The sequence below is a fragment of the Aythya marila genome, assembly GCF_965140915.1.
Source record: "Aythya marila genome assembly, chromosome: 8".
Classification (NCBI taxonomy): Eukaryota; Metazoa; Chordata; class Aves; order Anseriformes; family Anatidae; genus Aythya; species Aythya marila.
Window position 1 is genome coordinate 1,289,276 of NC_139049.1, and position 25,515 is coordinate 1,314,790.

The window sequence follows — 25,515 nt, forward strand, 5'->3', positions numbered from 1 at the left end:
AAAATAAGTGTAATTTTTCAGTTCAACTGTCATGGAATGAACAGAAGTAAATCTGATGTTTTTGATTAAGAGCAACCAATAAGATGCCTACTTAAAAAATAAATAAGTTTTTCATCATACACTAGACATTTTAGTCAGTGTAAATAGTGAAAATGTATACAACAGCTGAAGTTCCATGGATGCATACAACAAACCCCACACGGCTATCAAAGTTAGTGAAAGCTTTGATTATGGCCAAGAGTATTTGCCTGAATTTAACACACTATAAAAGATTCCACTTAAAAGTTCTCCCAGCAAAAATATAGCTCTTTTTCTAAGTTTCCATCTGCTGGATCATCATCTTTGTTCTCTCATTACTAACTCTACTAATTTTGTACATACACATTGCTCTCACAGGAAGCAGTGCTCAGGATTTGTATGTGTAATACTGTAAGAACATGAACTAAGAAACTCAGCTGTCATGGCATGCAATGTTTTCTTTTCACTTCAGCACTCTGTTTTGATGTGTTTTGAGAGTAAACAACAGTACTGCACAAGCTAACATCAAAAATTTTCTTCTCAAGCTGTTGCTTCCAGAGCAGCTGAAGTTCTTGACAGTCTCTCCAAGTGCAACGTACATAAATAAGTAATTGGACTGTACTGAAGAACTACCATAGTCAGTAACGCTTGATTTCTGTTCAGCATTTCCCCCTCAGTGAAGCATTAAGGATGTATTACAGGGCTAAAAAAATCTGAACTTAAATATTTGTTTATAGTGGTCATGGCAGGGATCCAAAGGTATTCATGTTAATTTACAACACATTTAGGTAAACGATCTAGCTTTGAAGACAGCCAATTTTGTAAAGGCCTCTTGTAGATCCAAATCTGTTTCTTATTTCCTTTGCCCACCCCACCGACTTTTTAAACCATACTTCGTGGTTGTGAAAGGTGATGGAGAGAATGACTGGGTATGGAAGTGGTTTAGTCTTATGACACGCAAAGCATCTGTGGACAGTATCCATACAAATTGTGCAGGCTTCTTTGTAGTCTTGCTGTTCACAATTCAAAAATAACTTTATTCAGCAAATAAACATGGAACAATCCCATTTTTAGACACACATAGCCAGGGATCTGTAAAAAAAGCAACTACCCCTTTACCTCTCTTTCATGGTGGCCAAGACCTTCCTCAGGATTTCTGAGATTGAGGACATGCACCTCTTGTGGCAGGCCCGTTGTGCCTCGGCTTGCACAGCCAGATAAGACGGTAAAACTCTCCAGTAAAGCATGGACTGGGTGCGAATTGTTAACAGGTGATAAGACACACTCGCTCCTAGGCACAGGACCTGCAGAAGATTATACAGATGTGCTACATTTAGAGAAAGAAAGCAATACATATGTTACATCTATCAAATAATAAAGTCCCTTTTGGTCACAGAACAAACAGGAACACAAACAAGCTTCATGTTCATTTTCCACATTACAAAAAAAAAATAAATATTTTAATCGTCCTTTTAAGTTCTTCTGTATATGCTAAATTGTTAATTCATTTCTCTCTTTGAAAGTCTAAATTTAAAGTACATACTCCAAAATGGAAGGTAGTCTTGTCTTTACCAGAGAGCAAATGAAGGATTAAAAAAGAAAAGAAGCCCAAAAATACCGCAAAGGAGAAAAACAACAGTGAGGGTGGTAGGAGGAATTGTTTAGTCTTAGATGTGAATTATTTGTTTATGTCAAACATTGTTATCCCCAAACATTGAAAATTGCAACCACATATACAAAACAATGAAACGTTAATCTCTAGTATAAAGTAATCACTTTAGGGCAAGTTGGATTTGTTGCTTTTGAAGCAGTGCTGATTTATAGTGAACATCGTTCAAATAAATTGGATAAAACAGTAGACATTTATCACATGATAAAATGAAATGTTTGTTTACTGATTCTATTTTGTGCCTGACTGCAATTATCTACACTAATAACAGATATCTAGTCCAAAACAGAGTGTACGCCCTTTCAAATAATCACCACAGCAAGATGTAGTGCCATACTTGTATATAGTATGTGAGACAGTGTGATGTGATATAGCTAGCTAGCACAAAAGCTGAAACATACAGAGCAGTTTACATTTGAACTATATCTCAGGAAACTAAAGCAAGACAAATATTTATGAAAAGCAGCCCTGCTTTTCCAAAATGGCCCAAACCCACCCCTGACAGTAACAGATACAGTATGTTTTTGATTCAGGTCACAAGAGAATGTCAATTGACTTAACTCCTAATTTGCACAAAAGTCAGTCAGATAAGAATTAGATGAACCGGTCAGTTCAAAGGCGGACCATAAAGTTCATTTCTCTGGCTAGCATACATCTGCAACTAAAGTAAAATGGTTTTGTTTGTTCCTAAATAAAAGTTCATAGTTAAAGAAAATCCTCAAATGATCAAATAGCACAGCTCTTGCTGGTTTTGTGAAGTCTACATCCAGCTATCGTAGCACTAGACATCATTTGACCTGGTTGTACGTGTATGTTTAATTACATTAAGATTGACCTACACTTTGCTGGTTACAAATACAGTTCACCCAAGATACAGTCAGCAACTGGGCACTTAAAGTCAGAAAGCCCATCTTAAAACGGAATTTATGTAGAAAAAGCAAAGCCACTTATAACAGTGAGATTTCTGCAATGCCTTCGGTCATGCATGCCTTGTCCTGCAAAAGGGGATGTTCCTGAAACCCACCGGTGCATACTACATATCCTGCCAGCTCCTAAAGAACAGGAGTTTTTGTCAAAGGCAGTGCTCCAGGCATAGATTGCACATGCCTGTGCTTGGGGTGCAGAAGATAAACTTCGTACTGTGTACAAGGAGTAGCACTGACCCGCAGCCTGGGGGACTGGAGACTTGGTTTTAGTTGTGTTTTTTTTTAACCTCCTTTTAAAAGCACACATATAAGATGAGAGCAGCCTAAGCAATGAATGTTGCCCTTTGTAACGCTTGATGAAACTTTAGAATTAATAACAATAATATCAGCAGTAGAAAGGGCTCCTTTTCCTGATTTGCAAATGCAGATCAGAGAACCTGCAGATCAATGAGCCCAACCACTGGTGTGCACATCCTGTAGCAGAACAAGCTATTATACAATCAACACAAAAAAACATTTCTAAACATGTGCGTCAATTGGTTTAGGGAATTGTTTTCTCTTGCAGACCAGAGTGGAGGGAGATGACATTCGTTAAGATGCCTCTCTCATACAGGAGCACAAAGTAAGGGAAATTGAACATTAAAACATTTACACACACATGTGAGTGAAAAAAAAAAAAAAAAAAAAAAAAAAGAATACCAGGGTGTTTGGGGAGAGGAAAGTACAGGGCAAGATAGCAGTCTCTATGTAAAGGACAGTTAGAAAGATAAGACAGTCTGGCACAGGAATAAAAAACTGTAAGACTTGGAACAAGACGGAAATGGAGCTGCTGACAAAGAATGCACGCTTTTCTTAGCAAAGGTTGAAGAGAAAGAGCTAGTACCTCCCTCTTGGCAGACGGATTCCCTCCTGACTACCTGCTTCCATGCAGTTCTCCTATGAATCCTTCCCTCCAGTCTTCAGCTGGTCTTTACTTGTACAAGCCTGCCACACTAGTGGAGACTATGCAGATTCCTCCTCACTGGACCCATCTACATCAAAACGGCAGTGAGCAGGAGGTGCAGGTGTGAACTGACACAGCAACAGGCTTTCTGTAACGGCCTCCCTGCCTGGCACCTGAAGCCCATGTTAGGAAAGCCCTCTCTGCAAGGCAGGCTGCTCTATTAGCAAAATGGAAACATTCACAGAGGGAGTAGAAGTTCACATCCTGGATAACCATGTGCAGCTGAGCTTATCTACACAATGAAGGGCAAGCAAAGGCATGCCCATACTGCCTGAGCTCCGTCCTCGCTGGAGGAGGGCCAGACCTCCTGCAAAAGCTGTGTAACCACGCTGGCAGCGTGCCCGAGCAGCAGTACCAGCCCTGACAGGGCTCACTGCCATAGCACTCCAATGGCACCAGAGCAGCTCCATGACTTGTGCATGCAAGCTGGCTCCCAGCAGGCCAGCCCGGGGCGTGCCGCGGCGCGTGACCAACTGTGCAGGTACGGCAGTATTTCCAACTACCCGTCACCACCACAGTCTGCCTCCAGCCCCACATTAGCTCCTACCCTCGTATGTTCTCCCCTCCCCTCTGCCTCCTGAGCAACTACGCTCCAGATGTTGCCACTATATGCGTGCTTCAATACTTTCTTTTGATTCCTTGAGATTTCTGTCAGCTCTGTGCACCACTTCCTTCAAATTGGAGTTGTTCTGAGCCACCCAGAAATCAACATTTCTGGGAGGGAGACAGGAAGAAGGGGAGTTTTTTCTTCTGGCAGAGTTGTTTTCAGTCCAGACTCATTACTGACCAAGAAAAAGTCCTTGAAATTTGAACCAGAGATCAGAATAACTACTGGAGGCTAGCTCCATTGTATTCAAACCACATCTGCTGTCAGATTACCCACATACAAAGATTTATGGTGGGGTAAGTACCAAAGAGGCTTACACTAGATGTTGCATTTCTGCAAAGTTTTGCATAGGTGTTTGTGTAGTTATGTCCCAGTTCCACGTTATGCTTCCTAAGAACTCAAGACTCATGAACGTTGTCTCATTAGCTTAGTGATATGGTTTAGTGGAGGACTTTTTAGTGTTAGGTCAGAGGTTGGACTTGGTGATCTTTGAGGTCTCTTCCAACCTAGGTGATTCTGTGATTAAATGTGCTGGCAGTACCAAACAGTCATCTTCACGTGCTGAAATTTGCGTATTTGCCCAACCACCAGCCAGGGCAGTAGTGCCATGCTGAGCGTAACGTTTGCATGCCTGGAGCTAGTGCCAAGTGAAGGGAGTCTGTATCATCAAGTCCACTGATGCTGGTTTGTACATGACATGAGCCAGTTCCTTCTGCCACCTTCTCTCTATTTCTGCTCTATTTTAGTCTATTCTTACATGACCCACACACCAGAACTGCCTTCATTCAACTTGAACTTCATTCAATACTTGTTAACATTTCTTTCCAGCACTACCTACTACACCTACAGGACTTTTCTAGAGAGCAGGGTGCCACTCCCAGGCACTCTCACTCCAGCAAGGTCTCCTGTCTCCAAATTAACTGCTCTTGCTCTGTTTGGCTCCTCTCAGACTCCTCCTGCTCACCTTCCTTCCCTCCCTGACATCTTCCTGTGACTGGAGAGCTAGTTACTTCCTCTAGGTAGCTGGAATCCTAAAGAGCGTGCATTTACAACTCTAAAGAAAAGAAGAAAAGGAAAAAGAAAAAAAAAAAGAAAAAAAAAAAAAAAAGAAAAAAAAACAGCCAGAAAACCCTTTCTGTGACACTACTAATCTGATTGTTTATCACCTCCACTCTGCCTGCTTGTGTTTGAAAGCCAAGATGAAACCACAGCCTCATCCTGCCTGGGCTTCACAATCCTGCTGCTTCACCATACACAAGTGCTGAGATTGGCAGCTTCTGCCAGCTGCTCACTGCTGGCCCACATCCTGTTCTTGACAACTTCACCTGCACTGGTGACACTAACATCCTGCTAAAACTCAAAATGATTGCTGCTTAAGAGCCAGTTTGTTCAGCTGATTCATCAGGATTACCCCTTCAGCTACAGGCATGTACAGATACTCTCTTTCACCTCATCCCTACAGCTCACAGATTTGTAACCTCCAGTGTGTACATCCTAGTGTGGCTACAAGCCTTTGGAATTCAGTCTTTCCTCTACTGAGGATATAAATGCGTTCACACAGTCATTATTTGGCTTTTGTTTAAATATCACTGCTTTGGACTATATATTCATTCAATCCTGTTAGCAAATCCTGGCTCTTACTGCAATTAAAGATTAATTCTTTAACACCTGCAAAGCCTTTTGAAGAACATAAGCAGGTTAGGTAGTTTTATAAGAACCACTTAGTGTAAACGTGTTTTCTGATGGCAAACATTTAGTGAATTTAGAATTTTAGCAAACTGATCAGCATTGAACTATTTTTCCACTCCAAAATACTATGAATATTTTAAAGTCAATCTTCATGCAGATCCAACTTTGTTTGATATGATCATCTGGAAGGTATTCAATACAATTTCAACATTCTTATTTCCCATATCATCCATGCTACTAATGAGTAGCATGTGTTCTAACAAAGGAGCAGAAAAGGGAGTGAATACAAAGGTGGAGTATACCTCAAGTAGCAGCCGAAGACCAGCTCAGAACTATGATGGATTTTATTCAAATAGTAAAGGCTAATATACTTTGTTATATTTCCATAGAGATTTCTAGTGTTGTCAGCTGAAAAGTGTGACCAGCTCCTGCAAATTGCACAAATCTGTGCTGTGGGTTCCACAGTACATTAGCATGGTTTCCACACACCGCGCAGGAAGACTGAAACCACACCAACGAGATATAACACTCTTTAGATGGACAGATTTATCCTAATTGATTTTTAAGTGAGGGAATGACACATACACAGTCATTATACATAAAGACAAAAATTCCAAATCCAGACTTGAGAAACACTAGGGATTTTCTGCATTGTCAGGTACAAAGCAATATAAATTACAGCAGATCCTGCTAGAATTCATCATTTTGAACATTGTAGAGCAAGTCTTAGAGGAGGATAGCTATCAGAGCAGAGATTTGAATATGCCCAAATGGCAGACTCACAAAAATTGTTTTCAAGAAGGTTAATTTAAGGGCATTTTTAATATAAACTAGTGACAGTGAAAACTGGAACAAGAAGGAAAGAGGTAGGATCCTCAAAACTAGTTCTGAATAGCAAAAAAGGTTCTGAAAAGCAAGAGGAGAAAAAGTCATTTTCTCTTGAACTGAAGAGCTTAAGAGTCATTGCAGAGCACCTAAGCAGACTTAGTAATAACTTTGTCCTAAAACCTTCACCACTCATTTCTTAAAAACACAATTGCATGGATGAAGAGCCACTATTCTACGTGGAATAATTTTTAACAACCTATACAACCTTCTAATAAAGGATTTCTCACTGATGGAATCATTTATACCAAAAATGTTATAAACAAGGATTGAGACAAACAAGAATTTACAAGTGAGAAAGTTATGCCTGTCACTCAAAGAGAAAATATAAGACATTCTTACTTATCTTGTGTGGGTGGTTTTTTAACAAATACTGAATTCCTGCTTGTATGCTCCTTCACAAAAGACTACCTGGGATGCCAAATTCTTGGTGTTTCAAGGGCTATAGAGAATAATGGACTTCTTCCCCCAACTTTAACACCATAAGCAATTTTTACTACATATAACCATGAAAAAGCAGCTTCACACTCCTAAGCAAGCAGGATGAAGTAAGGCATCCCTGCTCAGGATCAGTCATTCTGGCATTCAGTCTTAAGTCTTGAGAGATGGAAAAGGGAAGATGAGATGGTAAGAGACATCACAGATACTTTGTGATGAGAGACAGCAGCATGAAGGAAACTGCAGTGTTTCTTATCATGGAAGTAAAGAAGCATTTCCACCACCATCAAGGAACTGGACTGTCCAAGACTATTCCTGATTTTCCTCCTTGAAGAACATGATCACAGTAAGATACATGGAAGAGAAGCAAGGTTCTGAAAGGGCGATGCATACACTATATATTCCCACTGGCAGTAAGAAAATGAAAAGACTACTGTCCACAGTGTTTTATATTTTATTTGTATAAATTCAGTGCTGATTTATTTTTGTCTTATGGACTATTCGGCTCTAGAGGGGAACAGAGTGTTACGGTTTTCTCATTCTATACAGCTTGCGGCAGCAGCTTTAACTCTGACAAAACCTAGCACATGTACTCAAACGGAAAAGTACCACCTACTCAAGAAGTGTTTTATTTCTCATAGGTGTCTAGAGCCCTCAGATTTAATCATTAGCCTTAGGAGGAACTCCTAGGTATCTCTGGATATCACCAATACACAGCAGAAGACATCCAATTTCAGGACAAATCAGTCTAGGAAGCTATAGTCTTTGTGGACTTTGGTTACATACAAAATTACACCCAGGTAGATTAAAGAAAACTCACAAGCAGCTAAGCAGGAGGAAAGAGAAACAGGAAGGAGGTGATAAGGAACATGTAGAAGGAAATGAGGAGTGTAAACATAATCTTAATCTCCCATACACAACCCCAAATCTTCTCTTGACAATCCAAGATTACTGCGTTTCCATACCACTAGAGGTTAAGGACTGAGGAACCGCTAGAAAAATCGTTCACCCAAAAACGTTTCAGCAAAATTAGGACAATATATAGAATTTCAAAAACAATTCACTACTGGCAAGTTTAAGAATTGCAACACTAATACTAATAAAATCCCACCTCAATAAGTGATATCTCTCTCATGATCTGTAGAATTACTGGTCACAGAGGTGGCATGTTTCCACTGTCTCATTTGCTAAATACCCTAATAAGTTCCTAAAAGTGAAAGGAACTGACATAAAAACTACACAAAGAGTTACTGCTTTCAGCATAGTGAGTGAAGGTGGAACAGCAGCAAGAGGGTGATAATGCAACTTGGAAAAAAAAAAAAAAGTGTAATATTAAGTTAGAAAATGTGCTCAAATATTTTAGATTACAAACTACATAAACCTGTATTCCTAGTTAATTTTAGCAGTACGTATTACTAAATTTATTAGGCAAGATGTATCTTTGTTTCCATTCATAATGCATACCAATACCCACATTAATCTTGCATTCCCAAAGCAGAGGGGAACTCCAGTAAAGCTTCATTTATAAGACAAGAAGGCTGTTATTTTTCTGTTTACTTATTGTACTGAAAACACAAAGCTGTTCTATACAAGGCTAGGTAAGTTCCCCTTCATACCCTTAGTTTTCAGGGAGTTCTTTTACTGCCACATCTAGCATAGGCTTCTTGTCAGGAAAAAAAAAAAAAAAAAGTGTATTTTTGATGGTGGTACTACTTTTGACTGAATTACCGTAGAGGCAAATGAGAGAGGTTTAAAATTATGGGGGAAAGATTCATGGACAAATTGTGGCAATTTTGGAAAGAAAAAAAATCAAAAGAAAACAAAAACAACAAATGGGTTAGTAGGGGGTCTCAAAAACCTCAGACTCCACACGTATTTATTTAAAATCAGTAAGCTATAAAACTTAAACTGAGAAGATGAAAAATATATCCCCAAGAAATGTTCAATACATATGGCAACATTTGGTTGTAGATGAACTTAAAACGTACAAGCAATATTAAAAACATGTGCTCATACAAAAACACATCAGAGGTTTCCCATTCCAATGCTCAAAACCCACTAATCTTCAGTAACTCCATTTCATGACACCACCCCTGTTCTTTCCCTCTTTCTCTAAGGGGAGAAAAAATGATATTCTGCAACTATGCAATAGCCCAAACGCTTCAACACAATGCTCACTTCTAATGTAAAAGCTGTACACAACCAGGGCCTTACTCTAGTGCTCTCAATCTACAATTATTATCCCAGAATTAATTCCCATTCCAATATCATCAACTGTGTTACAGATACATTCCACATATGGACCCAACTACTCTGCCATTGCAATATATCAACATATTAGATTACACTATCTGCAAAGCATCTTGATCTTTATTTTCCTGCAGGCTTTCTATACATTTCTGTTATGCATAGCAAAATCTATCTAGCATCTTCTGCTTGCCCATTTTGAGTCATTCATATCCATAAATGACACCCCCCATACCTTCTTTGGATTGCAATTTTGTTTGGAACAAACTCCTGCAGCTGCCTTTTCCTTTTAACAATCTTCTATGCCTCCCTGGAGGATGTGTTGCAAAATTTCCATTCCCACTGCTCCTAGCCCCTGGTAAAAGCATGAGGCTCATCTGCTCTGTTGCAGATGAGGTGACTGAACATCACATGTCACGTGCATGGATCTCACATTTTTCTCTTGAAGGGTAAAAAAAAAAAAAAAAAGTCAAATTGCATCTTGAAAGCAGAAATGTTTTCTTTCACTTTCTTAAGAAAAAAAAAAAAAAAAAAAGGAAAAAAAAAAAGGAAAAAAAAAAAAGAAAAAAAAAGAGAAAAAAAAAGAAAAAAGCAGCATCTACCAACATTTTGTCCTTATCTAGGACAATTTAAATTGGAAAACCTAACCACCAAATAAAACTTGACTTCTGTAGCAATGTATTGCTACTTAAGAAAGTAGAATTATACCCAATCTACCAATTTTAAGAAGAATGTAGATAGAAGCCAAATTCATTCATGATAAAACTCATTGCAAATCCTGTGCAAGCAAGTCAGGGTTAGTCAATGTCAATGTGTCAGTATCTTGTTCAACACATGGAACTTCAGGTGCCTTGTGTAGACACCTATTAAGCTGATTAAACAGAAAATGCAGAGACTGAAAAATCTGTTTAGTTTAACATCTGCTGAGCACAATTTTAAGACATTCCGATACATGAGGCATAATCTTAGAAAACAAACATCTGTACCTAGAAAACAAAGACGTCTTTCAAAGCAGATGTACTACAACATGTAAAGTATTGCTCTATCAAAGAGCTGCATTTTATGTAACCTCTGCTGCACCTCTTTCCGACCGAAAGCCCTGTCAGAGCCCTAACTTCTCTTGAGATTTGCCACAAAATGCTGCTTGCAGAAACTCTTCTCTAGTATTTTTCTATTTTTAAGGCATGCGCACTCATGCATACATGCTCTCCCTCTCTTTCATCCTTTCTCCCAAGTATTTGGAAAACACTCTACTAACATAAGAGCATCTTTTTAGTCTGTATAAACAGAACATCATGAATGTGTTGACTTTCATTTAAATAAACCCTGAATGTACATTTTCTGTTTTCCATGCCACAGAATTGAAGACAAAGTAGTCCATCACTGCTTCAGATAAAGTTGCTGAGTTTTTCATGTTATCCTGAAGTAGTAGAAAAGAGACAACTTTCCAGCAATTGGTCTAAAATACAAATGTAAGCGATTCTCCTGCATAAATGGTAGGTCCTGTGAAGCACCTATCGTTTTCCCAACAGTAGCCAACATTAATCAGGGCTTCCTTCCAGACATGTCTGCATTTCAGAAAACTCTGACTTCCATCTCAAAACTTTTATCAAGTCTGTAAAATATACTGAACCTAAAATGCAAGTAATCAATGTGCCTCAACAGGCTGAATGGAAGAGCTAAATGTAGCATTCAGTTTTACCCCTGTTAATGGATCAAGTTGTCTCCAGAACCATGATGGTACAAAGAGGAAGAAATGAACAAACACAATCATTTCTAACATTCCTTGTTCATTTGTCCAAACAACATTTAAGCCTTTTGTTGTGAAAGTCTCTTTCCCCAGAGATAGCCCACAAATTGTCTCAGATTTATCCCTCTTTACTGTAGAAAGGATAGGAAGTTGCATGGAAACAATGAATGGAAGCGCACTTTTTATCAGACAACGACAGGATGCATTTGGCTTGGTTTACATTAGAACTCTGGATTGGAGCCAAAAGGAAAGAAAAATAAAAACTAAATGCCTGCTTACAGCACAAACAGGTTTCAAAACCATTGTATTTTTAATTAATTGGTAATGAAACTCCTCAAACCATCCTACTCACACTATTGCTGTTATTGTACTCCTGAAAATGAGTAAATTAAAGATGACGGTGAAGGAAATTCCAGACTTCATAAAATCAGTTTCAGGAGCCAATGAAAAATTTGTACTTACCTTCATGACCAGCCGCACAGGAATTCATGCATCATCAAATACCATGCACAAACACACGTGTAAGCCTAGATCAGACCTCAGCAGTCTGTGCTTATCCAAGAAAACAAGTCTTCTGAGTCTCTCTTTCTCAGCAAAATGTTACTTATTTAAATTGCAAATGTATACTTCAATTCTTTGTATGCTCCTGGGTGCTCTTGAAAGTGCTGACACAAGTTTAAATGATTCTCAAACCAACACAGGAAGTGCAGAATTATGCAAGAAACTGATGACAAAAAACTCAAGCTACTACTACGGGCCATGGTCTTGCTTTGATACTATCCCATGAAAAGCAAAAGAGGAATTACCCTTTTGCAATGAACCAGTGACCTATGTAATTTGGTATCTCACTTCAGGCAGTATCAACAGCTATAGACAAAGGTACCAAAATAATAATAGTAAGATTATAGAAAACATTCACTTGATTGGAGGTGGAAGGATTTTGGTTTAGGGGGTTGGGTTGGTTTTCTTCTTCCTCTTCTTTATGGTCAGATCAGAATGACTAAAAATAGATATATTTGTGATGTGTGTGTGTGTGTAATAGCTTTAAAAAAAAAATGGTAGTCACTTATAGCAGCTCTATCTGTGCCCTTTCTACAGCTCTCTCAAACTTCTTTGTCATTTGTTCTCTTTTCCATCCAACTCTTATTAAACCATTAAACTGTTCCTACACAGCCTGCACAGCTTCACTGGCACTTGGCATTCACCTACATAACAAAGGGCTCTTTCAATGAAATATCTTGCTTTTATCTCTGTCAGTTGGAGTAATGGCAGGTAACCTTGGTTTTCAGAGAGTAAATAACGTATTTTGGCTGTTTTGATGCATGCACATCTGGAGGGAGAGCGGTGGCTTCCTTTCAGACATCTTTTTGACAGATGCAGGGTATGAGACAGTACAGCTCCCAGCTCAACAGCAACTTGCATGCAATCTTTCCTTTTAACTCTGCCACCACCCTGAGGACACATGGGAGACTTGCCATTCACGTCTAGCCCATGTGAAGAACAGGCGAGCAGTCACCATTTCTAATCCTTGGCCAGTTCTGAAGCATCTCAACCCTATTTCCAACCACAGGCATTTAGCAAAGAGCTGCTGGAGCTGCTTTTTCCCCTTCCTTGGTCTTTTCTGTCAGAAGTTCTCCTGTGCTGACATCTAGGTGCTCCAGGCAAGCAGGAAACTTTTAGCCTTCCCCTCCCTGTTCTCAGTTGGCACTTAAGGAATATAACTTTAAATTAAAAAATGGCATTCTGCTCAGTGCTGAACATCAGGAAGATCTGATGAACATACCATGGGCTGTGGAGATGGAACGAGCATGACAGGCTTTGAAATGAGCAATTTTCTTCTAGCCAGGAAGGGACAAGCTGAGGCTGCCTTTCCTACCTCCTCAGGTGGACATAGGTTGAAAACACTTATTGATGGAAGAGCCCCTTTGTTGGATGAAGAAATGTTGCTCTTTCTCAGGCTTCCAGATGCAGCAGTTGGCAACATCTTGCCCCAGAGGCCCACTACTGGTGTGGGGAAGATCTCTTCTTACATTCGAGATCATCTTCTTACATTTGCTCCGAAACAGCAAAAACCAAAGGGAAAGAAACAGGATTGTGGAAAAAGGGCTCCACAACTCAAAGAGCACCAGCCCTTTTCTAATTAAGAAAAAAAAAAAAAGATCATGAGTTCAGCCGAAGGCTGAATTCCTGTAACTGACCCTTTAAGGATGAGTTCAATATCACTAAATGTCTCACTTCACAAACCTTGAAAACTGATCCATGTCAAGAGCCTAAGAAAAACAAAACCTCCCCTCCCAGAAACACTTAGAATTTCATTCCTCTATTGGGGAAAAATCAAATCAAAACAAAACAAAACACAAAAGCACAAGAAGTACTATACTCTTCTCCAGCTCTCACTCAGTTAACCAGCTCAGCTCAGCCTCTCTGTTAGGATCAGCCAATAAAGCAGTTATGGAATACGTCTCACTACACCTAGATTTGTGGATTTGATTTTATTTTCTGGTTTGTTTTTAAGTAAGAAAGACTCTGTGCCTAAACTTGTTCAAGGCTCTGTGCATAAAGGAGAAGAGCATACGAGTCTGCTCCAGTGCTGAGAACACTTATAAGCCTTGCTCCGTCCTGAACTTGAGAACGGCGTCACCTTGGCAAGGGAACAGCATCCACACTCTCCTATTTAAATGTTTTTAAAATAAAAAACTAAATACTGGCACATGTTTCCCTGAGTTCCACAAGATGCTTCAGACAAGGTGGCTGAACCATGCTTGTGCTGTTTTACACTGGTGGATGGCTCAAGCCACTGCTGAACCTCCAGTGAGGGCTATAAACATAACAGAGCAGTGGTCCTAGAGCCATGGTCCACAGGTCACTGATGGCTCAGAAGCTGCTAAGTGGTCTGTGCAGCTACATTTTCTTTGTGCCATTTTCAATTAAAGTTTGGTGGATAAAGTCAATGGTGGTCCTTGCAAAATTCTGAGACTCAGTTTCTCCATATTCTAAAAACCTTTGAAACCATCCACTGGGATACACATCCAGATACTGCTGCAAGAGACAAAAAAAACTCACACTGAGTAGTGAAGTGTCATACCTTCTTTCAGGGTTTTTTTCCCCAACAATATAACCTGAACATTTTTTACTTCAGTGTCTGATACCCTTGCCATTTTTTTCTAAACATACAAAGGTCACCAAAATTCCAAACATGCAGGAAAAGCTTAGAACAAAGAAAATACACCCAGACACATTCTAGAGTATGGTGAGCAGCAAACCTAACTTAGGTTTTTGGAAGTATTTATCTTCTGTCAGGTTTTCCTCAAAAATCTCTCTCATTCACATTTTTGTTTAAAACAATTTTAAAAAAATCCTTTGTTTCCCTAGTTCCAAGCTCCTTGGTAAAAGGCATACCTTATACTAGAAATCATATACAGACCTAATTATCTTCAGTCAAATAATAAGCTTATATGTTGCCTGCAGAACTTTATTATCTGGATATGTTTATAAATAACAGTATCAGATAACATCTTGGAGAGCAAGAGGAAAAAGTTTTTTGAAGTGCACGTGCTAGAACCTTTAAAACAGGATTTTAAATACCTATTACCAAAAATGAAATTCAATTTCCTGCTGTGAGACAAGGTCAGCTACAACAAGATTTTAACCCTCAAGATAGGCCAATTATTGCAAAGACTAAATAGCAAGGCCTGCTGAAACTTGCAGCTGTGTTTTCTGTTTAAAACAGAAGCATTGTTAAAGCAGAGATACAAACTGTCTTAAAGTTACCATAGCAATAGTTCTTACCTACGCAGTTTACCATTGCAAGCTAATCCTCGGCCATAATTTTTAACCATGTGAGCACCAGCAGTGTTGGCTCACTGCAGCCAGGATGGCTCACACAGATCAGCTGAACCACAAAAACAAAGTCAGCAAACAACAAGGATTTGACTCAGTATATTCAAAACCACACAGAACAGCAAACATAAGATGGCCTTTTAAAGGATGACCATCTGGCAAATTTAGTGGTGAAAAACAGGGAATTTAGTGTTTGCAACACTACAGTTATAATTTCCATCTTTCATATCTCCACTCAATTTGTACTTGAGATTCAAAAATTCAGTCTGTTAGATTAGAATTGCGTTTGAAGTGAAAAAAATCAGAAGACACCAGAATAAATGAAACTGCGTCTGCAGAAACTGCAATGTTTCTTCATGCCCAGGACACGGGACCACATGGGCAGATGAGGGTAGAAGTGTATCAGCTTGGCTACGCACCAGGGTGAAGCCAGAGGCCAAGGCAGCAGCTGGGCACTAGGAATGGGCACACAGGTGTTATCTGAACCTTGCTGGGAAGCACAAGCTGGGTGCAAGACAGCTGGCTGGTGGGTGACAAACGCTGTGCTTGGCATCTGGATGTTGGTACAGGAGGAAGGCTCCATGCCTCATGTACACATGATGCTACTTCATCTGCATGGGATTAGGAGGATGGTCTAAATTAAGCACATCTGTCATGGGAGGACAAATCTGACATCTACATATACACATAATTCTACACACATAGGAATGAAAACCCACTGAAACTTAATGCTGCAGGTTTACCAGACAGGATGACTCATCCAACACCTCACCGCAGCCAAAACCAGGGTGTCTCATTCCCTCCATCTCTTTTCTTCCCACCAAGACTTCCCAGCTACCTTTCATGCCTGTTTTGATGCTCATCAGACCCACTCTCCCCAAGAGCTGATTCAACTCACTGATGTTACAGGAAACTAACCCAGCAATAAAGAGACTAAACAGGTTTTGTCAGGCTTTAGTGCGCTTAGTGACAGGAAGGAAGGCCTGAAGAGTATCTAGGCTGGCTCTCACCAAGGGCAGCAGACTAGTCTGCAACCCTGGGCCAGAAGGAACCAGACCGATCTCCCTTTGGGCAGCCAGAAGCCATGACATTTGGTTGTGCTCAGGAAACCTCAGACTGAATGCAAAAAGGCCTTCCTAGAAAGAGCTATGGTTCATTTCAGAAAATCTGCTGACTACGCAAATACATTTTCCTTCTAGTCCATGATTAGCAAAAGTGACACAAAATACCACTTTCAAAAGACTCCTGTGCATTTTCACTTTGCAATTTTGACTAAATCATTTCAGTGGAGAATATGATAAAGGCAGCTCAGCAAGTGCCTTGACTAATAAATAGGCTTCATGCAACAGTTCCAACATATACGTTCTCCAAAGCTATTTGACCTATATGTTGACTAAAACTTTAGTGGAAATGAGAATCAAACTTAAGTCAACTTTTAAAGAGGAGAGTCTCCTCTATGAGGAGACTTGGTTTTGAGCATGAAAGCTTTTCCTAAAGCAATGTCACATACTTTCTTCAGCATTATTAAACTCACTATTTAATGTAAGAGGACATTGTAGTCATGACACGATACCTCTGAGAATTGCTTCCCTGACCAGCTTTCCTGGGAGCCCACTATTAATACCTGAGATAGACACCAAGACTGGGGCTACCACCTCCTTAGGTGGTAACCAAACCACTTTTCAGTATGGCCTTCTCCTCCTCTTCATTTTCTGTGTTAAGCTCCTGGAAACTGATTTTACAAGTACGCTGCAAAGATCATCTTAGATTAGACCTGACATGGGAGAAATCTGAGGTTTGAATGGTTTTAATAATTTAATAAATAGATACACTGTAGCCTTGATTCATTTACATATTTGGGATGCCATGGCATGGTCCTTTAGATACCATAAAAATTACTTTTGTTGATTTAACCTATTGCATTATATCCAGACAGAACCATCTTTCAAGGAGGTTGAAGGAACTGTGAGATACTTTCATCCAATCAGCATTCAGTCGAAGTTAGTTCTACCTGCAGCTTTCTGCACTTCCAGAACAGTAGCCACGATAAAGCTGCTGATCTCAAAGTCCTGAACAAACAAACTCCTGTTATTCTGTCCAGAAGAAATTCTGAGGCAGAAAAAGATGTCATGGTGAAATGAGCAGAGAAGACTGATTTCCAGTGGTCTTAGGCAGCCTGGAACAGGTGGGCAGTGTCTAATTCGGAGGTAGCTATACTTACAGAGATTGAACATTAAACATGGACAAAAGCCCAAACAGTTCATAGAAAAATACCTCAGAGGAGGGTTACAACACACTGTTCCTGGGAATCACATGTGTTTCAATGTCTGTATACATGCTGCCTGAGTGGCTGTTAGGATCACGCCAAAATGACCAGCGGCTGCCAGGTATCTGCAGTAAAGACACTGGCCTCTCCAGTACACAAAAGCAGTCAGTCATATCCAGCATACACAGACCAGAAAGTCTGGATCGTCAACACAGAATTCAAATGACAAAATTCAAATCCATTTCCATTATTTTTTTTATTGTGCAGGATGATTTGATACAGTTTGATGCCTCAAAGTAGGTGGAAGCCTTCTAAAGGAGAAAAAGCACCTCTGATTTGGACTATTACTGAAAGCATCTAATCATAAACTGCAGATTTATGGTCTTTAACCATATGCCCCTTTTTCTCTTATTCTTTAATAGAAACCTTCTCATCAAAATATACAAAGTTTTGTTTGCTTGGCATAATATCTAAGTTAAGTGCATATTTTTTTCTGATATTCTTCTGCCACTTCTATAAAACTGTCAATATTCAGACAATTAAATAAATAGATCCGTTCTTCAGGCCAACTGCTTTTGGATTACAGCTATGAAAAATAAAAACCAACTTTGTTTTTTCCTTCCAAAACTGGAAGAAACTGAACTTTATCCTCTAATAAGGCTGACTCAACAGGATGAATGGAATACAAGTGCAGAGGTCAAGTGGCCTAAGAAATCCCTGTGTTGAACCTCCACGCAAAGGGGCTGACAAATGCCACAGAAACAATCAACAAGCTCAGTGTTTTCCACACTCTGGAAAGAGGTTCTGTTTAAAATGTGATGTTACATATTAAACAAAGTTGCTAGGCTAATACTGAACTGTGAAAAGCAATGAGCCAACCCTCCACTACTCCACAAGTCGTTTCACCAGAATTCAGCATTGCTGTCACTACAGTGAAGTTATCTTGAAACAAGATACCCTAAATCAAAAATGCAAAATATGCTCCTCCTTCTTCCAAGCTTCTCACTTCTTTTCTCCCCACCCAAATCCCACTATTTACTTCCTTGAGCCACTACAATAAGAGTTAAATGAACACAAATTTATTGTTTCATATCGTCGTATACACCTTGCTGCATGTTACTTGAGGCTGGGAATGATAAGGTTGAGTTCCCGTGGGTTAGGATCAGCAGGAAGGCCAACAAGGCAAGCATCCTGGTGGGGGTCTGTTACAGACCACTGAACCAGGATGAGGACACGGATGAGGAGTTCTATAGGCAGCTGACAGAAGTTGCAAAATCATCAGTTCTTGTTCTCGTGGGGGACTTCAACTTCCCAGATATATCCTGGAAGCACAACACAGCCCAGAGAAAGTAGTCTAGGAGGCTTCTGGAGAGCATGGAAGATAGCTTCCTGACGCAGCTGGTTAGTGAGCCTACTAGGGGAGGTGCCCTGCTAGACCTTCTCTTCACAAACAGAGAAAGACTGGTGGGAGATGTGGTGGTCAGGAGCTGTCTTGGGCAGAGTGACCACGAAATGGTAGAGTTCTCCATTCTTGGAGAAGTCAGGAAGGGGATCAGTAAAACCGCTGTATTGGACTTTCGGAGGGCTGACTTTGAGCTGTTCAGGACACTGGTTGGCAGAGTCCCTTGGGAGGTGGTTCTGAAGGGCAGAGGAGTACAGGAAGGCTGGGCACTCTTCAAGAAGGAAATCTTAATGGCGCAGGAGCGGTCTGTCCCCACGTGCCCAAAGATGAGCCAGCACGGAAGAAGACCAGCCTGGCTGAACACAGCTGTGGCTTGAGCTTAGGAGGAAAAAGAGGGTTTATAATCTTTGGAAAAGAGGGTGGGCCACTCAGGAGGACTATAAGGATGTTGCGAGGCTGTGCAGGGACAAAATTAGAAAGGCCAAAGCTCATCTGGAGCTCAAACTGGCTACTGCCGTTCAAGATAACAAAAAATGTTTTTATAAATACATCAACGCAAAAAGGAGGACCAAGGAGAATCTCCATCCTTTTTACTGGATGCGGAGGGAAACTTAGTTACAAGAGATGAGGAAAAGGCTGAGGTGCTTAATGCCTTATTTTCCTTAGTCTTTAGCGGTAAGAGCAGTTGTTCTCTGGATACCCAGCACCCTGAGCTGGTGGAAGGGGATGGGGAGCAGAATGTGGCCCTCATAATCCACGAGGAAATGTTTGGCGACCTGCTACAGCACTTGGATGTACGCAAGTCAATGGGGCTGGATGGGATACACCCAAGGGTACTGAGAGAACTGGTGGAGGAGCTGGCCAAGCCGCTTGCCATCATTTATTGGCAGCCCTGGCTAACGGGGGAGGTCCCAGTCAACTGGGAGCTAGTAAACATGATGCTCATCTAGAAGGGCTGGAAGGTAGACTCGGGGAACTCTAGGCCTGTCAGTTTGACCTCAATGCCAGGGCAGCTCATGGAGCAGATTATCTTGAGTGTCATCACGTGCCACTTACAGGGCAAGCAGGTGATCAGGCCCAGTCAGCATGGGTTTATGAAAGGCAGGTCCTGCTTGATGAAACTGATCTCCTTCTATGACAAAGTGACATGCCTGGTGGATGAGGGAAAGGCTGTGGATGTGGTCTACCTTGACCTCAGTAAGGCTTTTGACACCATTTCCCACAGCATTCTCTTCAAGAAACTGTCTGCTCATGGCTTGGACTAGCGTACACTTTGTTGGGTTAAAAACTGTCTGGATAGCCAGGCCCAAAGAGTTGTGGTGAATGGAGCCAAGTCCAGTTGGAGGCCGGTCACTAGTGGTGTTCCCCAGGGCTCGGTGCTGGGGCCAGTCCTCTTTAATATCTTTATCGATGATCTGCATGAGGGGATCGAGTGCACCCTCAGTAAGTTCGCAGATGACACCAAGTTAGGTGCGTGTCGATCTGCTCAAGGGTAGGAGGGCTCTGCAGGAAGATCTGGATAGGCTGGACCGATGGGCTGAGGCCAACTGCATGAAGTTCAACAAGGCCAAGTGCCAGGTCCTGCACCTGGGGCACAAAAACCCCAGGCAGCACTACAGGCTGGGAGATGAGTGGATGGAAAGCTGCCTGGCAGAGAAGGACCTGGGAGTATTGGTGGATAGTCGACTGAACGTGAGCCAGCACTGTGCTCAGGTGGCCAATAAGGCCAACAGCATCCTGGCTTGTATAAGAAGCAGTGTGACCAGCAGGGCTAGGGAGGTGATTGTCCCCCTGTACTCGGCTCTGGTAAGGCCGCACCTCGAGTACTGTGTTCAGTTTTGGGCCCCTCGCTACAAGAAGGACATCGAAGTGCTCGAGCAAGTCCAGAGAAGGGCGACAAAGCTGGTGAGGGGCCTGGAGAACAAGTCCTACGAGGAGCAGCTGAGGGAGCTGCGGTTGTTCAGCCTGGAGAAGAGGAGGCTCAGGGGCGACCTTATCACTCTCTATGGGCACCTTAAAGGAGGCTGTAGCGAGGTGGGGGTTGGTCTGTTCTCCCACGTGCCTGGTGACAGGACAAGGGGGAATGGGCTAAAGTTGTGCCAGGGAGGTTTAGGTTGGATATTAAGAAAAACTTCTTTACTGAAAGGGTTGTTAGGCATTGGAATGGGCTGCCCAGGGAAGTGGTAGAGTCACCATCCCTGGAGATGTTTAGATATAGAGCTGAGTGATATGGTTTAGTGGAAGACTTGTTAGTGTTAGGTCAGAGGTTGGACTCTGTGATCTTGAGGTCTCTTCCAACCTAGACAATTCTGTGATTCTATGTTCAAGAACCCCTTTGCCAGTTTTTGTTTTTTACTTCTTTTCCAAAATAATTTATTTGGGGCAGGCACCACTTGAACCTTAATGAAACAATATCCATTCTGTCTCCTGATTTACAAGGATCCAAGTTCAGCTGTTCCTATCCATGTAAACCTCATGTGTCACTACGTCATCACAACAGAAGTCCATGTTTCAGGAAGATAACAAGCACAGCATGTTTGATCATCCAACATTTATCTTGTTTAAGCAGATACTACCATGTGTCTGATCACTGTAACCAAGCACCATCAACGTCACTCATATGAAACCAATCGGGATTTAAAAAAAATGCACCAAAAATGCTTTTATAAAAATAGAAACGCCAGTACTAGAAGGCTTGAAGAGCTTTATCACCAAAAAACTACCTAGTTTATGTCACCTACTTCAAGTGACATAAATACATCTGCATTTTAAATGCATGTTCCTTTCATACTACCTACGTTTGTGCTTTGCTTTTCAATACAGAGATGTTCTTGAAAGGCATCCCGTAGCTATGCTGTAGCCTTCAACTCAAGAAACGTCTGTCTTAAGGGTTAGCCTTTCATCCTAAAATTAAGTTTCAGCCCCCTTTTAATGGCTAGAGAAGTGGCAGAGAGAAAACTGTGAGTGACACTACAACATTAAAGAATAACTTTTTATTACAGCAGAAATTATCTGCAAGTTAAACTGTATCATACAAAAAACTAATTTGGGGATTGTGTGAGAATCCCAGCATTTCCTTCCTCCTTCTGAACTGTGAGATTCTGGGGGAGCTTCACTGTTTTATTTCCTCTTCAATGTTTTTATAAATGATTTGGATGTAGGACTAGAAGGTGTTCTGAGCAAGTTTGCCACCGACACCAAACTTGGAGGAATTGTGGACTCAGATGAGGGTGGAAAGGCCTTGCAGAGAGATCTGGACGGATTGGAGAGCTGCGCGATCACACACCACATGAAGTTTAACAAAGGCAAGTGCCAGGTCCTGCACCTGGGTCGGGGCAACCCTGGCTATACATACAGCCTGGGCGATGAGACACTGGAGAGCAGCCCCACAGAGAGGGATCCGGGGGTTGTGGCTGACAGCAAGTTGAATATGAACCAGCAGTGTGCCTTGGCGGCCAGGACGGCCAACCATATCCTGGGGTGCACCAAGCATGGCATCACTGGTCAGTTGAGGGAGGTGATTGTCCTGCTCTGCTCTGCGCTGGTGCGGCCTCACCTCGAGTACTGTGTGCAGTTCTGGGCACCACAGTACAAGAAGGACATTAAACTGTTGGAGAGTGTCCAGAGGAGGGCGACAAAGATGGTGAAGGGCCTAGAGGGGAAGAGGTACGAGGAGCAGCTGAGGGCACTGGGCCTGTTCAGTCTGGAGAAGAGGAGGCTGAAGGGGGACCTCACTGCGGTCTACAAGTTCCTTGCGAGGGGGAGTGGAAGGCAGGTGATCTATTCTCCTAAAACACCAGTGATAGGACCCATGGGAACGGTATTAAGCTGAGGCAGGGGAAGTTTAGGCTGGACATCAGGAAGAGGTTCTTCTCTGAGAGGGTGGCTGCACACTGGAACAGGCTCCCCAGGGACGTAGCACCAAGCCTGTCTGAATTTAAGAAGCGATTGGACTGTGCACTTAGTCACATGGTCTAAACTTTTGGGTAGACCTGTGCGGTGCCGGGAGTTGGATTTGATGATCCTTATGGGTCCCTTCCAACTCAGGATATTCTATGATTCTATTATTCAATTTTTCTTTTTTAAATGAGAGGTCATTTAGTCTGTTCTATTAAAAATAAATAGTCTAAAGGGTATTACCTACACAAACAGCTGAAGATCACTACCCAGTTGTGCTCACTATATCTCACTATAGCCTAATCTCACTATAGCCTTATCTCACTATATAGCCTAATTCTCTAATGTGTTTTCTTCCAGGATGTGATAAATAGCTTTGCATTTCTGTTTTTTACAAAAACTTGGGAGATACCGGAATCTTTTAAGGAAATGGTGAATCATTTTGGAAGGCTGTGTGCAGTAAGAGTTGAAGTTACAATCCTTCCTAGATCTTACAATTTAATGGCCTCAACTTTACAAAGGAAATTTGCTCTCTTGGATCCCTGCGTTTAAGAAAATAGCTCCAAATGAATGGTACTAATAAAATGGAATTTTCTGGTGAGGAACATCTCAATATACACATTGACAAAATGAAAATTCATTCTAAATAAGCCACAAAATCCACAGAAAGACCATGTGTTTTCCTTTCCACAGAGGATTCATCATGGTAATATACTTGCAGCTTAATCAAGTTAGGGCCAGAAAGTACTTATACTGTAACACAGCCAAGTACTGAAATCATTACCTTAAACCCAGTATATATGTTGAACACTTTAACAGAACATACTGCATTCAACTCCCATTGAAATCCGTAGATCATTGTGGGGAAGCTGTTTGGTTTTTTTTTGTTTGTTTGTTTTTAATCATTATTTCATCGGGTCAAGCTCTTAGTCCTTAATCAGACAAGAATCCAGATGAGGTCCACAGGAGATTTGCCAAAGAATGGACTAAATGGAGAGTGAGAAAGGATGACTCTAAACAACTTGGGAGCAGATCTTTACACAGAACAGAGAACACGCATATTGTACGCCTGATTCATAGGGAGTAATTTGGCTCACGCAGATGGCAGCCACATGTAAAAAGATTTGACCGTATATATCCTATAATTGTGCCTCTTTGCTGAAGAGAAACAGCATCATCACCGGACAAGCATTATTTTCATCAGCTAAAACATAACGCTGATGGAATATATGAACTTTCCCAGCGCTAAGGTTCTCAAAATTGCTAAAATAACCATAAAAGACCGTAAATTAAATTGTAAAATAAAACATTTCGTAATTATCATCTCTCATGTTCTTCTCCACTCTCCACCAGATATTAAATAAACCCTAAACCAGAACAACTTGACCCTTGAAGTAAAGTTTTATTTAGGAAGTTTCTTACTAAATACTACCCCTCACTTATCTTCTTTGCGCCTAGGGAAAAATTCAATCCCTGCTCCTTACACCCCCATTCTTCCCTTCTAAAATACAAAAAGATTTTATTTTCCTTCTGCTTATTCCTTCCTTTATTAAGTACAAGTCCATTGCTTCACACTACCTGGTTTTCCCCTATACAGTTCTGACAAGGACATTTACAGAAATGCAGAGATATGGTTCTACAAGAGTTAACAGGAACCACATTTTGTTAATGTGCTGACCAGCTGCTTGTTAACTGTAACCAAAAAGAACTTGCACATCAGCAGTTCACTGTTAAATGCATTTTCAAACCTATTAATAAGCTGAAAACAATGCAAGCCCAGGACACGAGTACAGTGAATGTTCCCAGGCCAGCATCAGATATAAAAGGAGAACTGAGATAGCCTCCATATGAAATCACAATGGCTCTTCTCCTCATATAGTCTTTTACTATAAGAAGGAAGTTGAGGAAAGGAACTTTGATTCAGGAGAAAAGTCAACTGTGCCCAACATTAACATAGCCTTTATAAGGCATGTATCTTAACGTTGCTGCTGCCTGAGAACAAGTACCAGAGCACCTCAGAGCTGATTCAAGTTTCACAAAAATCTGAATGTTCACAGGTACATCTGTAATGCTTCCCTTCTAGAGACCCCACAGGTGCCAAAATACACTTCCCTACAACTTAAAAGTTGAACACATGTTTTAGGGCTCAGATGAAGGATGACTCTTGACACTGTCAGTTGCTGGGAGTCACAAGGGGAGTGCCATTTACTGGTGGTGGGGTGCAATTCAGTTGTCTTTTCCAGAACAAAACAAATCCAGACGCTTCCAGCATAGTCAAAAAGCAAGACTCCAGCAAAACAAAGTGCAGGTATATTCTGTCATACTGACCACAAAATAATAGCTAACTTTAAAAGAGTAAGAATGTTTATGTGGCAAGATCACAGAAACTTCCTTGCCACCTTACTTACCTGGAACTAGATACCTCTGTGAGCAGTGTCTTTTCCCTTTCAATAAGACACACCTTACAGTGAGACTTTCAAAGTGACTCTGCAACACTTATGATGCTAACTTTTCAAGTACATACAGTGAAGTATAGTGTTATTTAGAAAACTGACACTATCTTGGAACTTACCAGATGTAAAATAACTTTGCAGTGGAGTCAGCAGTCTGTGGGGCCTCATACACGCTTTGTATGCTTTGAAACAGCCCCCAAGAAAGGGCATTCAACAAAATGAGTAATATATCTTCCTGCTAGACCTGAGATGCACATAAAAGCTTTCATTGAGTCAGCACACGGCAGTGGCAGTTTGTATCATAAAATCTGTTTTGCTGGAATTTGTAGCAAAAGGTAGCCACTGCTACACATCTCACATATCTAGATTTTTTTTTCCCCAATTGTTACTATTCTTCTTACAGAAGTAACATTTAAACAACCCAT

The 25,515-nt window shown here is 41.0% G+C and overlaps 1 protein-coding gene across 3 annotated transcripts in view; it reads right to left on the minus strand.

Annotated features, from left to right (window-relative positions):
• Positions 1-25,515, minus strand: part of TGFBR3 (transforming growth factor beta receptor 3) — a 127,864-nt gene that overhangs the window by 75,208 nt on the left and 27,141 nt on the right. For all 3 annotated transcript variants that reach the window (XM_082765909.1, XM_082765908.1, XM_082765907.1), the window contains one exon: positions 1,138-1,322. In XM_082765909.1, the coding sequence (XP_082622035.1) occupies positions 1,138-1,322 (185 nt within the window). The remainder of the gene's footprint in view (positions 1-1,137; positions 1,323-25,515) is intronic.